Here is a 17,662-nt window from a genome sequence, read left to right on the forward strand (position 1 = left end):
GAGGATGGGGTCAGAGCCATGGGGGGAGGGGCTGAGGGGGGGCTGAGGATGGGCTCGAGGTCCAGGAGGGAGGGGCTGGACATAGGGTCTCTGGGCAGGGGTTGAGGGCGTTTGCTCTGGTGGCTCCTGAGCTGGGGCAGGGATTAATGGGCCCTGGGGAATGTGTATTCCAGTGGGATGCCCTGAGAGGTCACAGATGCAAGGCCAGAAGGGACCATTCTGATCAAGTCTGACCCCTGTATAGCACAGGCTAGAGAGCTGCCCCCAAGAATTCCTAGGGCAGAGCCATTAGAAAAACATCCATCATGATTTGAAAATGGATCCACTAGAACCCAGTGGACCTTAATCGCCATCTCAGCACGCCAGGGAAATCCCAGCCAGTTTTACCCCTGGGCTGTGACTGAGGTGTCATTTTGCATTTTCTCCTGTAGATAAATCCCAAGGAGAAGTCAGCGCTAGCAGCCTTTGCAGTGGGAGGGGGTCTGTACAGAGTGGAAGTCTGGGATCCGGGTGGGTAACAGGAATGATTTTCAAACCCCATCCCACCTGGGCAAGTGGCAGCTTCTCACATACCAGGATTTTCCTTGAAAAGTTTATTTTTACTGAGCCCATGGGAAAGCAGCACAGCCGTACTGGTGCCTGTGAGGAATGTGCTCTAATAAAAGTCATCCTCTTTTAACTGGCTGGGTATCTGAATGGATGAGCAGTCATCCGTGGGAATCTTCTATACTCTTAGAAGATGAAGATCTAGGAGGGGCTATTTTAGCGGTTTAACCATCAGGTTTGAGATGGCTAGTCTTCCTGGAACCACTGGTTCAAATCTCAACAGCCCTGGATCCACAATAAATCAGTAGAATTCCAGGCACTTTATTGTGTGTTGAGCTTTGGATAAGACCTTACAAATGCTGTCCTTCTCTGCTCTGTGTGGGCACTAAAGATCCAGTGGGGTCACTGTTGTGATAGCGAGACAGCATTTGGCTAGAAATGTCCCTTTTTCACTGTGTGACAGCAGGCACCACACCAGAGGTGGCTGCATCTCCGTTGGTGCAGTATGTATAAAGTTTAAAATATTTGGTAAATTTTTCATTATTTTATGTTGGAAAAGTCATTTTTTCTCTCAGCTTGTCAGTAGTTTTAGACTTGACCTCTGTCCTCCTTGTCAAAATAATTTGGCTGTTTTTAAGATGTCTGAAGCAATTTGTGCTGGTCATTTTCAGAGACAGGTTATTGGGCTAAAAATACATTGGTGTGAGCCTGTATGGTGATGCCTATGTTCTTTTCCAGGAACAGGTACCCCTCACTGGTACCCCTCATTTTCTGTCGCTAAGCATCTGAAGAATAAAGTCCATTTTAGAATCAAATAAAGTTTCTGCTCAGGGCTTTGGAGCTGTGCTCTGGCTCCGCTCCAGCTCCAGCAAAAACCTGCAGCTCCACTGCTCCGGAGCTGCTCTGCGCTCCAGCTCTGAGCTCCGCTCCAAAGCTGTGTTTCTGCTGAATGAGGATGAATAACTTGGTCTGTTTGCTCTGTGGGGAGGAGGGGCAAGGGTGTTGTACACGGGAGGGGGATGTGCAAAGTGGTTAATTTTACAGAGGACAATCTGCATATATGCCCTGTGGATGCCCATTCCTAGGGCTCTTGTTTTAACGGCTGTGTTTCTTCCTCTAGAGAGCAAGATGGCAACGGGTGCAGATGTGCGGGATATTCTGGAGCTGGGGGGTGTGGAGTCAGAGAACACGGGAACCATCAGTAAGAAGGACATCATCAATTCTGATAAGGTACTGGGGTTATGGCCCTGAACTCTTTGCCCTGGTCACCAACTTGAAAATCACACTTGTGTCTGAAAACTTTTTACCTACTGTTCTCACAAGCGTCATCTCAAATGACTATAACTGAAAGAATTGGAGGAAAACAAATATTTCTCACTATTACAGTGGTTTACTTTGGGCATTTCCATGGAATATCGGCATCTTACATGTACTTCCATCTCCTGGCTTCCCTATATCTTCAGTTACTCATCTCCTTGTATTCCAGAGGGTTATGTTCACAGAATCCAAACATTTTGTCAGAAATCTAAACAGCCAAATGTCTGGCAAACTCAAGAAGGGAAGGCTTTGGGGTTAAGGTGTTGAAACTGGGACTTAGGAGACCCCGAGCTATGTCTCTGGCTTGACTACAGGATCTCTGTGTGTCCTTGGGCAAGTCATTTAGGCCTTATTCGTATTAAGAAAATGTGCACTGTACCCCCGTTTCCCATCTGTTAAATGGGTATAATACTTCTTCCATACTTCACAGGGTCATTGTTGTGCTCAGACAGTATGAGGATGGGACAACATAAACAGAGAGATGGACAGGAACTCCAGATCCAAGAGAACCACAACTGTAGCATAGGTCCCAGACTCCAATTTGAGATGAAACTATGTAATAATAAAATGCCACCGCACTCAAAGCACTCCCCAGCCACTGTTTCCTCTCCATTGAAATGTCTGTCTCCACACAGAAGTGCAGAACCCTGGGGCTGCCTTCTCATCAGTGCAAAGACTGATATAACGGCATTACTGCAAACTGATAAGAGAGTGTGCATGATTGGGGTGTTAAAATCACTAGCAATGACCTGTGGAAGGACAGAGTGGGTAAAAGAGTTGTGGGGGCGGGGCACTCTGCCTTAAAGAGCCCATTACTTGTTTGAAAGTTATGGATGACTCAGACTCACAAGATCTTGAATACATATGGATCAATGTGCTAACTAACAAAGCCAGGGATGGGGAATTGGTGCAGATCTGTTGTATGCCACCAGTGGAGACCAGAGTTCAGGATGTGTTACTCCTTAAACATCTGTCTGTAATGTGTGGAAAGATCAACAGTGTTAGGGGGGACTTCAGTTTGGGAGACACACTTCAGAGGTCTTATGCAGCCAGTAGTAAAACACCATTAGTGTTTCTAAAATATATAGATCATTTTCTAATGCAAAAGTAACTTGAGGTAACTCTGTGTTAGACATCATTATGACAGATAAAGATGAATTTATCAATGGGGTGGAAGTTGCCTAGGGACCAGAGATCATGACATGATTACATTCAATATGAGCGAACAGAGTACAGCACCAACTGGTAATATATATACTTGGTGCTTCCAAAGTGTTAATTTCCCAAAGCTGAGGAAAATTATTGAGCAAAATTGATTCAGAGGAAATATGTAGACAGAAAAATGTGAATGAAAATTGGGAGTTTTAAAGGAAGTGTCTTAGATCGCCAAAAAACCACAATCAAGAAAGAGGACAACTGATTAAAATCCTATCCTAGCTCCATGACAGAGTGAAGGCAGCAGCTGGGGAGAAGCAACATATGACAAATGGAGTAAAGGGGAAATAGATAATAATATAAGTTCGGAAATATATATCAATATAAATCATAAGGGAAAACTCTACAGCTGGCAGGACTAAGGAAAATAAGGAGTTTTTAAAGTATATTAGTAACAAAAGAAAATTCCAAGAATGGTATATGGCCTTTACTAGGTGGAGATGTAAAACTGTTAATGATGCAGAAAAGGTAGAAGTGTCCCGTCAATATTTCTGTTCTGTATTTGGAAGGCTGCAGGACATTGAAGTAGTTTTCAGTATCTTAGTAACTAAGGGTGTTAAACAATATTTCCTAGAAATAAATACTTAAAAATCAAGAGGCCTGGATAATTTGCAACCAAGAGTCCTAAAAGAGTTGTCTTGAAGAGATCTCTGGTTCACTGATGTTAATTTTTATAAATCTTGGAATACTAGGATAACTCCAGAAGAATAGAAGAGCTCTAATGTCCTGATATTCAAAAAGCGCTAGCTGGAGGAGTAGGGAGGTGATTTTCTCTCTGTATGCAGCATTGGTGAGATCGATACCAGAATAGTGGGTCCAGCTCTAGTGTCCACATGTTAAAAAAGATGTTGAAAAACTGGAGAGGGTGCAGAAAAGAGCAACAAAAATTATTTGAGGGCTGGAGAAAATGCCTTACTGTGAGAGACTTTAAGAGCTCAGTCTGTTGAGTTTATGAAAGAGAAGACTGAGAGGTGACGTGATTACAGTGTAGAAGTTGTCATAAACAGACAGCTAAGGGTTAATGTTTCTTTTACCTGTAAAGGGTTAACAAAGGAAACCAAACACCTGACCAGAGGACCAATCAGGAAACCGGATTTTTCAAAGTGAGGGAGGGAACTTCTGGGTGTGTTTTGTCTTTGTTCTGCCTGTTTGTTTTCTCTCGGCTATGAGGGAAGAGCTTTTTTTTTTCTATCTCCAAGCTTCTTTCTACCCTTCTGTTCCCAAGTTGTGAGTACAAAAGGAAAAGCAATAGGTTTATATTGTATTTTGTATTTACATGTGTGGAGTTGCTGGAATGTTTAAATTGGATATCTTTTTGAATAAGGCTGATTATTCATATTTTCTTTTAAGCAATAGCCCTGTGTTATGTCATCTTGATGCTGTGATCTTGTCATGTGTTTTTTCTTTCTTTTTTATATAAAGCTTTCTTTTTAAAACTTGTTGGATTTTCTTTTCCTAGTTAAGGCAAGGGGATAGGAATCTCTGTGCCAGGAGTACTGTCTCTCTCAGGGAAAGACTGGGAGGGGGGAGAAGAAGGAGGGGGGAAGGTAAATCGTCCTCTCTGTTTTGTGTTTCAAGGGATTGAAGCAGGGAAATCTCCTAGTATCCCCAGGGCGGGAAAATCTGGGAGGAAGTAAAGAGCAGGAAGGGAAGTGGGTTATTTCCCTTTGTTGGAGGCTCAGGGCATCTGAGTCTTGGGGGTCCCCCAGGGAAAGGTTTGGGGAGACCAGAGAGTTTATCAGGTACTCAGAATCCTGATTGGTGGCAGCGAGATAAGATCCAAGCTGGTAATTAAGCTTGGAGGTTCATGCTAAGCACCCAGATTTTGGACGCTAAGGTCCAGATTTGGGACAGAGGCTTATTACAGAAGTACTTCCTGGGGAGAAAAGTCCAGGTAGTAAAAGACTTTAATCTAGCCGAGAAAGGCAGAACAAGGACCAATGGCTGGAAGCAGAAGCCAGAGAAATTCAGTAAGAAATCAGGCCCACATTTTAACAGTGAAGCTGATTAACCACTGGAACAAACTACCAAGGGAGGTGGTGGATTTCCCATCACCTGATGTTTTCAAGTCAAGACATGATATCTTTCTGGAGCCAAGCACAAGTTATTGGGCTCTATACAGGGATAACTGGGTAAAATATAATAGTTGGTGATATATAGAAGAAGTCAGTCTGTGTGATCGAATGGTCTCTTCTGCCTTAAATTCTAAATCTGTAGCCAAAATCTTCTGTTTCAGAAAAAATCCAAGAAATCATCTGAGACGCTGACATTTAAGAGGCCGGAGGGGATGCACCGAGAGGTTTATGCACTTCTCTACTCCGATAAAAAGTAAGCGCTTCTGGTTAGTGTTCTGCACAGTCTCATGGGAGAACTAGCACCCACCGCTGGCTCCAATCTGTCATTGCCTGGCCTAGTCACACTTGGAGCCTTTGAAAATTTAGCTCCTTGAGTCTCATCTCCTCCAGGCTTTTTATTGTTTTTGTTTCTCTTGTTTATATTTTTTTCTCATTCCGAAATGGGGAGGCTCTGCTCTGTGCATGTGATGAGAAAAGTGCAGTCACTGCAGAGCTACTTTGCCTGGGGCAGCATATATGCTCTTTTATATCTAATTCCCCTGTATGTGCCGCCGGGAGTAACAACTGCTTTTGTTTCCGCAAGCGTTATGCCGCAAACTTGTAGACTTTAAGATCAGAAGGGACTATCATGATCTAGTGTGACCTCCTGCTCGTGGCTCATTGCACAGAACCTCACCCACTCACCCCTGTAACAAACCCTTAGCTTCTGGCTGAGTTACTGACATCCTCAACTCCTGATTTAAAGACGTCAGATTATGGAGGATCCCCTATTTACACTAGTTTAAACATGTAAGTGACTCGTGCCCCACGCTGCAGAGGAAGGCGAACCCTGTCCCCGGGTTTCTTCCAATGTGATCTGGGGGAAAATTCCTTCCCAACCCCAAATATGGCATTTGCAGTGGACTGTGCCATCGGCCCAGAGGTCTCTAGCCTGTCTGTTTTCCAGTCAGCTCTTCCTTTCAAACGCCTCTGTGCTGTGTGCTCCATCTCCGAGCCAGGCACGTGACTTTCCATTGACACAGAATGACTCTGACCTCGCTAGCAGGCTCGGCGCCCTCATCACTCTTTACATCGTGGTGGCTTTGACTCCCCTTTGGAGCCCATCAGCGGTGAGCTTGAGTTGATTCAGGGCGATTGGGGGTGGATGCTGTTGCGTGACCCAAAGCCAGAGTGTTACCCCGGAGCTGTGTGTGGTGTCTTTCCTTCATGGGGAGTGCAAAACCAGGAATAGGTCTTGAACCTAGGTCTCCTGTACTACCTACCGCGCTGCCAGGATCCATAGTAAAGACCCTCCAGAGGAGTGCAGTGCTTCTCTCAACCTGGTCTTCTCTGCTCTGCAGGGATGCGCCTCCACTGCTGCCCAGTGACACGACGCAGGGCTACCGCACAGTCAAGGCAAAGCTGGGTTCCAAGAAAGTACGGCCCTGGAAGTGGATGCCCTTCACCAACCCCGCGAGGAAAGACGGGGCGATGTTCTACCACTGGAGGAGGGCTGCAGAGGAGGGAAAGGATTACCCCTTCGCCAGGTTCAACAAAGTAAGTGGGAGTATGTGGGGGTGGGGGAAGTGAACAGGCTGGCTGTCATCACACAGCAGGGATCTACCCTCTTCATAGTGTCTCAGATGAGAGCCTGAGAAGCCCCTTCCTTCCACACACGGACTCACACTATATTGGGCAATAACGTTTTCAGCTGCAGTCTGGCCTGAGGCTGCAGTCTTACCTGATCCACCAGGCTAAGTGGGTTTGGAATGGGGTCAGAACTTGGCAGTACAGCCTTGGTGCTACAGGGATGATTCAGTAGGGGGCAGGGTTGTTCCCGCTGCATCAGCACTGACTCAGTGCCCCATTATGGCTCTAGGGGGTGCTGTGTAGCAAGAGGGCTCATATTTTGAATGAGACTTAAAGACAAGGTCTTACCCTTGTCACCCGCGATCCCGTGGCAAATTCTGGGTGCTGGCTGCAGTTTCCTCGCCAAATTCCAACACGAATAATTACTTTCCACCTACCTGAAACTTCCACTGGGGTTTTGGTTGGATGCGGTACAGTTAGTGTTCTGCGTTTTCAGTTTTTATTTGTAAAAAAAAAAAAAAAAAAAAAATCTGGGAACTTTTCAGTGTTTATTTTCCAAACATTAAAACTGGGATGAAATTAGGTTAAAAATAAAAAAAAATTAAGGGGAGGGGAGAAAAACAAAAAAACCTTTTGTAATATCCACATTTTACTGCTGTAATTTAAGCTTTTTTTTTTCTTAATTGTACGAAGGTATATTTTGTCTCTCAGAGCTAGTAGCTCATCCAGAAATCCTGGTTTGTGTACTCTCGTGTAATGTTCTTCCAAAGTCTCCTCACTCGTGTTGAGCCTCTGGCTGTCTTGGAGGTAGTCCAACTTTGACAGTAAGCGCTCTGCGTCGGTAGATCCAGGGGTACACTCCAAGCTCGCTGTGCCACTTTGGTGACGTTGGGAAGTGTGTCTGGTTGACTATTTCACAAAGCCTGGCAGCACATCCAGTGTCGCATTGTCAGGGGTAGGCAAGTTCATGTGAGTAGTAAATTCCCTTTTCAGATTTAAAATTTAGTGGTAAATGATTGAAATGCTCTGGCATAACAATCATAGTCTGCTGCAAAATTCACCTTCAGGAAGGGGTGCAACACCTGGAGGACATTCCAAAAAGAATCTTTGGCACCAAACACTTTGAGGTTCAGATTACAGGCCGCGGTTGTGGTAAACGTCTGTCTCAAATCTGGACTTAGCGTTCAAAATCTGAGTGTTTACTGTAAACCTCCCCCAAGCTTATACCCAGCTTGGATTTTATCTCGCTGCCACCAGCCGAAGTTTTCCAGGGTTTCGGCCTCCTTGGGTTCCCCAAACTTTTCCTTGGGGGACTCCTCCAAGACCCAGAGCCCCTGGGTCTCCTCTATCTCATCCCCCAGCTTCCCCCCCTTTCCTGGGTTAGCCGGTGCGATGCTGTCCTATTCCCTTTGAATACAACCAGAGAGGCAATCTAGCTTCCCCGAGGCTATGCATTCAAACCTAGTCAGCTCACACAAGAGATTCACCCCTCCCTTTGTCCCGTAGCCTTTTCCCGCCCTGGGACAATAGGAAAGTAAGACACAGAGCTTGGGCTTTTCCCTCCCCCCCTAGCCTGGCACAGAAATTCCTCTCCCCTCTGCCTCACTAGGAAAAGAAACTCCCACAAGTTTTAAAAAGAAACTTTATATAAAAAGAAAGAAAATACAGAACAATAATACTGCATTAAGAAACTCAATACAGGAATATGGCTTATAAGAAAATAGGAATAAACAGTCTGATTTAAAAGATAGCCCAATTAAACCAGTCCAGCAAATCAACACCCATGTAAATACAAATCAAAGCACATCACAGCCGATTACTTTGGTTCCTTTGTACTCACACTTGATAGTAGAATATTTGAAAGAAGATGGAGTTAGAAGAAAAGCTTGTTTACTCACAGCCGAGGAAAACAAAAAGACCCCGAGTTTCCAGTTCCCTCCCAGACTTTAAAAAAAATCCAGGTCTCTGATTGGTCCTCTGGTCAGGTGTTTGGTTCCCCCTTTGTTCACCCTTTACAGGTAAAAGAAAATTAACCCTTACCTATCTACTTATGACAGCGGTCATCTCCCATTTCGCACTAGGGGTGTTGTGTCGAAGGTTTTGAATACTTTTTTGTTTTCTCATATTTCAGGGTCAGAAGAATTTCTAGTAACAGCTGGGTTTTCTCTCTGTATCTTCTGCAGCTTTTATGCTCAATTCGATTGAGGCTTTGGTTGTCAGGATCCGGTAAACGTCTGTATTGGCAAACGTGTTGGCAGTAGTCAGAGATAACTCCAGTGTTTTCTGTGTGTCACACGCTGATTCCAAGTTTTCAACAATGACCATTACCTTGGTGCGCAGAATCTCACAGTCATTCTGGTTATTTGCTAGACTCTTTGGAGTTTTTGCTTTAGAATCAACAAACTCAGGATGATCTAGGAGATGCAGTGACACAGTCCACACGTGATTTACATGACAGGCAGCGAAGTACCGATGTGGCACAACAGGGGTAGGTAAACAGCAGTTGACTCTGCACTCATCTCACACTGTGTAAAACAAAGCCTTCAGCTTGTTTGCATGCTTGAAAACAGCCCCAAATCCACGATGCAAGATTTCATGTCTTTCATGTCCTCTGTAGCAGTAGCTGTTGACAGCGCAATGTTAATTAGATGAGAAGACAGGTAATAAGTAGCAGCTCTGGTTTCTGATTGAGTTTAATCTCTGTGCCAACTTAACTACGCAAGAAGCAGAATCTGTGTTAGCTGTGACCACGTTCTCCCAAGCTAGTTGGTACATCTCAAACATGCCAGTTATTGCTGCGTCAACAAAACATGATCGGCAGAGGGGATGAATGTCATGTCGGCACAAAACAATGTCAGTTTATTCGCCTTGAAATCAAAACCTGAAAACAAAAGGCCAAGAATCGGATGGTCCAAAGCATCAGGAGACTTGTCAAAAATCAGATTAGGCACCACATTTCCATCAAGTCATTCCATCAGTTTAGGTACTGAAGTGTCTTCGTTTTCTTTCAGATACTTACAAGTGAGGTTGTCTGTGTTAGGAAGGGGTTTTGCAGTTGGACAGGATTGTCGTATAAAGTCACCAATAGGCTCCTCTGCCATTAACAGGATCATTGGGCGAAACAAAGAGCATGTACAGATTCATTGACACACTCGTGCTGTGTCCTCCCTTTCATTAAAGCCCTGGTGAAAGCTCCTGATACTGACTGACTGTCCCGAAGCTGGCTTTCTTCTTTAAGCTTCTTGTGTTGCTTGCTGTTGACATGCTCCTTCATTCAGTCAGCGCGAGCAATGACTTCAGTGCTGCAGTATGTGCAGCGCAATACATCCTCTTCGCACCTGTCTTTACTTTCCTTGAAAATTTCTAAGTACTGATTTTCTTATTGCTATTCGGGCATAGATTTGCATTTTTTGCCTCATGTTTGCCTTTGAACCTTATCTTTACCTGTGGAAGATTGATTGTTTAAATTCAACAGATAGGCAGGCAGCATCTTCTTGTGAGCCAGTCGTAATGCTGTATTAACATGCCTTCATTTTTCCGACCTCCACCATGTGTGTGTTCTGTGTTTTACACTCCAGAACTGCTTCATTCTCAGAGCTGCCGCACACAACAATCGTGTAAAGTGTTAGTGTTTAACAAAAATATGTACCCATAAGAACGGCCATACTGAGTCAGATCAAAGATCCATCTAGCTCAGTATCCTGTCTTCCAACAGTGGCCAATGCCAGGTACCCCAGAGGGAATGAACAGAACAGGTAATCGTCAGGTGATCCATCCCCTGTTGCCTATTCCCAGCTTCTGGCAAACAGAGGCTAGGGACACCATCCCTGCCCATCCTGGCTAACAGCCATTGATGGACCTATCCTCCAGGAATGTATCTAGTTCTTTTTTGAGCATTGTTGTAGTCTTGGCCTTCACAACAACATCTGGCAAAGAGTTCCACAGGTTGACTGTACGTTTTATATGAAAAAATACTTCCTTTTATTTTAAAACCTCGGCCATTAATTCATGTGGTGACCACCAATCCTGTATATGAGAAGATCAAATAACACTCCTTATTACTTCTCCACACCATCATGATATAGACCTCTATCATTCTCACACTTACGTTGCCCTTTCCAGCTAAGTCCCCTATTAATTCTCTCCATAAATACAGCGAACTCATACCCCTAATCATTTGTTCTTTCTGACCTCTCCAATTCCAATATTCTTTTTGACTGGCCACGCTACCGACCACGCCACCACACAGATTATCAAAGTGGGCATACCATCGGATTTATATTAGACGGCAATAGATATTTCTGTCCTATATTATCCTTTCTTAGATCCCACATCTCATGTATCAATTTGACCTGCCGCTGCAACTATTGAGTGGATCTTTTCAGAGAACCCACACAGTCCAAAATCCTTCTTGAAAAGATGATAACTAATGAGAAAACCCCCCAAATCCAACTATTATATGTATAGATTGGGAATTAATTTTCAATTGCTTACTTGCAATGAAATACACTTTGATAAACAATTTTGTTGCCCCAATACCCATTTAGTCAGATCTTCGCAGCTGCCTGACTTTAATCTATTTTGAGTATTTTTAATCAGTTTGTTAAACCCACTTTCAGATCATTATAATACATTACATAGGACGGCCCAGATACAACCCGGGGACACCACTATTACCTCTCACTCCATTCTAAAAACTGACCATTATTCCTCCCTTTTCCTACTTTAACCATTACGATCAAACGACCTCACCTCTTCCCAGACTGCCTACTTGCTCAGAAGCCTCTAGACTGTGGCTTGTCAAAGGCTTTTTGAAAGTCTAAGTACATTATATCCACTGGATCCCCCTTGTCCACATGCTTGTTGACCCCCTCAAAGAATTTGAGTAGATTGGTGAAGCATGATTTCCCTTTATAAAAACCATGTTGACTCTTCCCTAACAAATTACGTTCATCTATGTGTCTGACAATTCTATTCTTTACTATAGTTTCAACCAGTTTGCCTGGTATTGATGTCAGACTTAACGGCTTGTAATTGCCGGGATCACCTCTGGAGCCTTTTTTAAAAACTGGCGTCACATTAGCTATTCTCCAGTCACTTGGTGCAGAGGCTGATTTAAATGATAGGTTACAGACGACAGTTAGTAATTCTGCAATTTCACATTTGAGTCCCTTCAGAACTCTTGGGTGATACCATCTGGCCCTGGTGACTTACTACTGTTTAGTTTATCAATTTGTTCCAAAACCTCCTCCAATTACACCTCAATCTGCGATAGTTTCTCAGATTTGTCACCTAAAAAGAATGGTTCAGGTTTGTGAATCTCCCTCACATCCTCAGCCGTGAAGACTGATGCAAAGAATTCACTTTGTTTCTCCGCAATGGCCTTATCGTCCTTGAGTGCTGCTTTAGCATCTCAATAGTCCAGTGGCCCCACTGGTTGTTCAGCAGGCTTCTGATGTACTTACTTACTTTTTTTGCTGTGACTTTTTGAGTCTTTGGCTAGCTGTTCTTCACATTCTTTTTTGACTTGCCTAAATATATTTTTACACTTAATTTGCCAATGTTTATGCACCTTTCTATTTTCCTCACTAGGATTTAACTTTCACCTTTTAAAGGATGCCTTTTTGTCTCTCACTGGTTCTCTTACGTTGTTGTCTAGCCAGGGTGGCACTTTTTTAGTTCTCTTACTACGTTTTTTAATTCAGGGGATACATTTAAGTTGAGCCTCTATTATGGTGTCTTTAAAAAGTTTCCATGCAGCTTGCAGGGATTTCGCCTTGGCTCTGTACCATTTAGTTTTTGTTTAACTAACCTCCGGATTTTTGTGTAGTTCCCTTTTCTGAAATTGAATGCTACCATGCTGGGCCACTGTGGGGTTTTCCCCACCACAGGGATGTTACATTTAATTATATTATGGTCACTATTACCAAGCGTTCCAGCTATATTCACCTCTTGGACCAGATCCTGGGCTCCACTTCAGACTAAATCAAAAATCCCAAAAAATTGAGTGAATTGATAAATGGATGTAAATCAGTAAAAATTTAACACCATTAATTAAAAACAATTTATTAATTTATCAGTGAAAATCGGTAAAAACTGAAAACGCGGAGCACTAGGTCCAGTATACTTTGCTTCCTATCCTAGAGTGCGTAGCTGGTGTTAATCACAAACTGTCCAATCTGAAATGCTGCTGTGCTTTGTTATGAATAGCTGCTATCTTCTGTGTCAGACCTGGCTGTGTTTCAGTGATTACATATATTTCAATAAAAACACTAAAACCCACAAGAAAAGTGTTAAAAGAACATTATTAAGGTGCAAAGTGAAGCAGTGAAGAGCTAGGAAATACCAGATTTTCGCCTCCTTGCTCGTGTGCTTATGACAGTCATTAGTGACATGATCACATATTATTTTTTTCCATAGACCCTGCCCTTGTTCAGCGCTCGTCAGGGTGGATGAGGCTCACTTCCTGAGCAGCTGTCCATTGTGTTGCCCTATGCTTTACTCACAGCACACTATTCAAACCCTGCTCTGAAGACAGAATGACTAATTTCCTCCGGGGCTTTGCTGTGGTGCGCATTACTAGAGAATCTCAGTATTTCACAGATGTGAATGAGTTTATTTTCACAACACCCTCTGAGGTGATGGGGTGTTGTTTTCCTCATTTTACAGTTGGGAAACTGAGGCACAGAGAGGTTAAAATCTACAAGTATTTGCTAATTCTGGGTGTCCAATGTGAGACAGCTCAGACCTGTTTTTTCAGAGTATTTAACATTATACAGCACTTTGTATGTTCAAACACAGCTCCCACTGACCAGCTGCAGCTGGGTGCTCAGCATCTCCGCAGATCAGACCCCAAAGTCTCAAGTCAGGCACCAGAAATGAGGAACACACAGGGACCCATGTGAAAAGTTTGGGTTAAGTAACTTGCCCGGCATCACACGGGAACTTTGTGTCAGGGGCAGGAATAGAATCTGGTTCCCCAGGGCAGCATTCAGCTCCTTTAAACATGAGACCATCCTTTCTCTTTCTGCAACAAGTGAGGCCAGGTCCTACAGACAACAGCCTCCTTCACTCTATAGCCCTGATTTGTCCCCAGGGCAGGGCCAGCCTGTGCCAAACAAGGCAGGGTCCTGTAGAAAAATAATATGTGACCATGTAAGACTATATCCTGCATGTGCACCAGAGGCAATCTGAACTCTGGCGTTTCCTAACTTTGGAGGGCTGGACTTTGCAGCTTTCATAATATTCTTTTAATGCCGTTTTTGTGTGTGTAATTTCCTAGATTTTAAAATCAAACTGAAGAAACAAATTTCGTGACCCGGCATCATATTGACCCCCACACAGGTTAGCAGCAGGGTTGGACCCTCCACACACACCTCTGCCACTAGAGCTAAGAGAGTAACTGATAGAGATTGGCAACCTACTACTGCTACCTGGCCCAGCATTAGAGGGGGATAAAACACTTTGCCACTGGGTTGCATAGATATTGCTGAGGGCAGAGGACTGGTGAGACACAGGATTGTTGGGTTCCGTTCCAGGCTCAGGAGGGGAGTGTGCTCTAGTGGGTGCAGACTCCTTTGCCCATTTCCTCCCCAAGCTGGACCCCTTTTCCTGTCTCTTTTCCCCTTAAAGTCTTTTCATCACAGTCTCAGTCACAGTTCCTCCTGCTTAGGCCCTTGTTTGATCTCTCTCCCTTCCTCCCTCCCACCAGGTTCTCCCTCCCCACTTGTTTCCAGACGGCTCTCCAATCTCAGTGCTCCCCCTCTGCTCAATTTCATGTCAGCCTGCTGAGCTCCATGCAAAAACTCCCACTAAGGAGCCAGGCTGCTGCATGGCCTGGGAACTGCCAGACTGGATCAGACCAGGGTCCATCCGGCCCCGTGTCCTGCACCAGCCACTTCGGAGTTAAAAACCCGGCACTGGGAGATTTGTAGAATAGCCTGCTGCTGTTCTTTTAATTATTTATCATTTCTACTGCAGCGGCACCGAGAGGCCAACCCAGTCAGGGCCCAATGGTGCTGAGTGCTGGGCAAAACGCTAGTAAGTGACAGTCCCTGCCCCACAGGAAAGTTTTGTCCTGCCTCCTGCCATTAAGTGGTCAGCTTATGCCATGAAACACAAGGGTTTCCCTCCCTGCCTTCTATCTGAGCTAAGGTGACTGGCCGCTCTCAGTACCCATGAATGGGTTTAATGGGTCTTAGGATCCTGCTAGTCTCTTATCAGTGAGAGCTGGTGGAGGTGGGTTTCACAGGTTTGTTCATTTGTTTGGTAAACAAGCTTTTCCTTTTTTCCATTTGAAATTTTCTGCCTTTCCCTTTACTTGAGTGTCTCCTCACTCTTGCATTGTGAGAGGGCGTCAAGGAGTGAACAGTAAAGTGTTATCTCTCAAGAAAGAGATTCATAGATTCTAGGGCTGGAAGGGACCTCGAGAGGTCATCGAGTCCAGTCCCCTGCCCTCATGCAGGACCAAATACTGTCTAGACCATCCCGGATAGACATTTATCTAACCTACTCTTAAATATCTCCAGAGATGGAGATTCCACAACCTCCCTAGGCAATTTATTCCAGTGTTTAACTACCCTGACAGTTAGGAACTTTTTCCTAATGTCCAACCTAAATCTCCCTTGCTGCAGTTTAAGCCCATTGCTTCTTGTTCTATCATTAGAGGCTAAGGTGAACAAGTTTTCTCCCTCCTCCTGATGACACCCTTTTAGATACCTGAAAATTGCTATCATGTCCCCTCTCAGTCTTCTCTTTTCCAAACTAAATAAACCCAATTCTTTCAGCCTTCCTTCATAGGTCATGTTCTCAAGACCTTTAATCATTCTTGTTGCTCTTCTCTGGACCCTCTCCAATTTCTCCACATCTTTCTTGAAATGCGGTGCCCAGAACTGGACACAATACTCCAGTTGAGGCCTAACCAGCGCAGAGTAGAGCGGAAGAATGACTTCTTGTGTCTTGTTTACAACACACCTGTTAATGCATCCCAGAATCACGTTTGCTTTTTTTGCAACAGTATCACACTGTTGACTCATATTTAGCTTGTGGTCCACTATGACCCCTAGATCTCTTTCTGCCATACTCCTTCCTAGACAGTCTCTTCCCATTCTGTATGTGTGAAACTGATTGTTCCTTCCTAAGTGGAGCACTTTGCATTTGTCTTTATTGAACTTCATCCGGTTTACCTCAGACCATTTCTCCAATTTGTCCAGATCATTTTGAATTTTGACCCTGTCCTCCAAAGCAGTTGCAATCCCTCCCAGTTTGGTATCATCTGCAAACTTAATAAGCGTACTTTCTATGCCAATATCTAAGTCGTTGATGAAGATATTGAACAGAGCCAGTCCCAGAGCCGGTCGTGGAATCACTGCAGATAGTTCTCTGAAAACTTTCCCTCAATGCACAGCAGCAGTCAAGAAGGCTAACAGATTAGGAAAGGGATAGAAAATAAAACACAAAAAATCATAATACAGTACCATGATATAAATCCATGGTATGCTCATACCTTGAATACTGTGTCTAGTACTGGTTGCACCATCTGAAAAAGGATATAGTGGAACTGGAAAAGTTTCAGAGAAGGGCAACAAAGATGATCAAGGGTGTGGAACGGGCTTCCATGTGAGGAGAGACTAAAGGAATTAGGGCTGTTCATTTAGAAAAGAAGACAGCAAAGGCGAATGTGATAGTTGTCTATAAAATCATGACTGGTGTGGAAAAAGTGGATAGAGAAGTGTTATTTACCCTTTCTCTCAATACAAAAACCAGGGGATACCCAACAAAATGAATAGGGAGCAGGTTTAGTACAAACAAGAAGTACTATTTCACGTCACACAATTAATCTGTGGAACTCATTGCTATGGGATGTAGTGATAGTCAGAAGTATACCTGGATTCAAAAAAGAACTAGATAAATTCATGGAGGTTCCATCAGTGGGCATTAGCCAAGATGGTCAGGGGTGCAACCCCATGCTCTGGGGACCCTGAACCTTTGACTGCCAGAAGCTGGGAGTGGAAGACAAGGGTGGGTCACTCCAGCTGCTCTGTTCTATGTGCTTCCCCTGAAACCCTGGTACTGGTCACTGTCAGAGAAATGGGACACTGGGCTAGATGGACCATTAGTCTGACCTAGTGTGCCAATTCTTATGTTCTCATTCATCTCCTCTCTGAGCTAATCATTCATAGCCTTTTCATCTACTCATTCTTGCTGCCCGCCTCTGAACCCCGTCTCCTTTCACTGTCTCTCTGTTGAGATGGGTGACCAGAAGTGGAGAGTGTTCCAAAGGAGTCGTAGTCCTAGTGGTTTCTGGGTCTGAAAGTGACCAAGATCTGAGTAATGCCCATGTCACAGTCTTCTTATCATGCACTGAGGAGGGAAAGCCTCGTTCGCAGCTGCTACTGATTGGAACTCCAGGAGAAGCCAAAAATCCAGCAGGGCTCTGTTGTATTTCTCCTCTCAGCACCGCCGGGAGACAGGGCAGCAAACGGGGCACTGAGGCATGGACAGCCCGAGTGACTGGCCCAGGGTCACACAGGAAGTCTGGCAGAGCAGGGACTTGAACCCGCATCTCCTATGTTGGCGCCCTGCCCGTTGGCCATCCACCTTTGCAAAGGGTTTAGTGATTGGGCAGCCGTTGGCAGGACTGTTGAGCTGATTCACAAGGTGACCTCTGGGTACCAACAGCTGACCTCTGAGATGAGAGGCTTTGGGGCCCATTCTGAAACTGGTGAGCCAGCCAATCTCTTCTCCGTTCCCCAGCCTGGTTTGGATTGGTAGTGCTGACCCGTTCCCAGGCCCTATATCCTTTACACTCACGTAAACGATCCCACTGTCTGGGTGTCCCATAAGCCGTCTGAGGCAGTGCTCTCGCCCAGATTTCCATGGTGAAGAGATGCTTCCTGAGTGCAGCGAGGTTTGCCCAGTGCACGGCCAGCTGACAGGCT

General features: G+C 44.6%; 1 protein-coding gene across 3 annotated transcripts in view; it reads left to right on the forward strand.

Annotated features, from left to right (window-relative positions):
• The first annotated feature begins 1,643 nt into the window (after window positions 1-1,643).
• DMAP1 (DNA methyltransferase 1 associated protein 1) overlaps window positions 1,644-17,662 on the forward strand; it is a 44,353-nt gene continuing 28,334 nt past the window's right edge. For all 3 annotated transcript variants that reach the window (XM_032765590.2, XM_032765591.2, XM_032765589.2), the window contains exons 1-3: window positions 1,644-1,776; window positions 5,315-5,406; window positions 6,494-6,689. In XM_032765590.2, the coding sequence (XP_032621481.1) occupies window positions 1,675-1,776; window positions 5,315-5,406; window positions 6,494-6,689 (390 nt within the window). In that variant the 5' untranslated portion in view covers window positions 1,644-1,674. The remainder of the gene's footprint in view (window positions 1,777-5,314; window positions 5,407-6,493; window positions 6,690-17,662) is intronic.

This window comes from Chelonoidis abingdonii, unplaced genomic scaffold, assembly GCF_003597395.2.
Source record: "Chelonoidis abingdonii isolate Lonesome George unplaced genomic scaffold, CheloAbing_2.0 scaffold0002, whole genome shotgun sequence".
Taxonomy (NCBI): domain Eukaryota; kingdom Metazoa; phylum Chordata; order Testudines; family Testudinidae; genus Chelonoidis; species Chelonoidis abingdonii.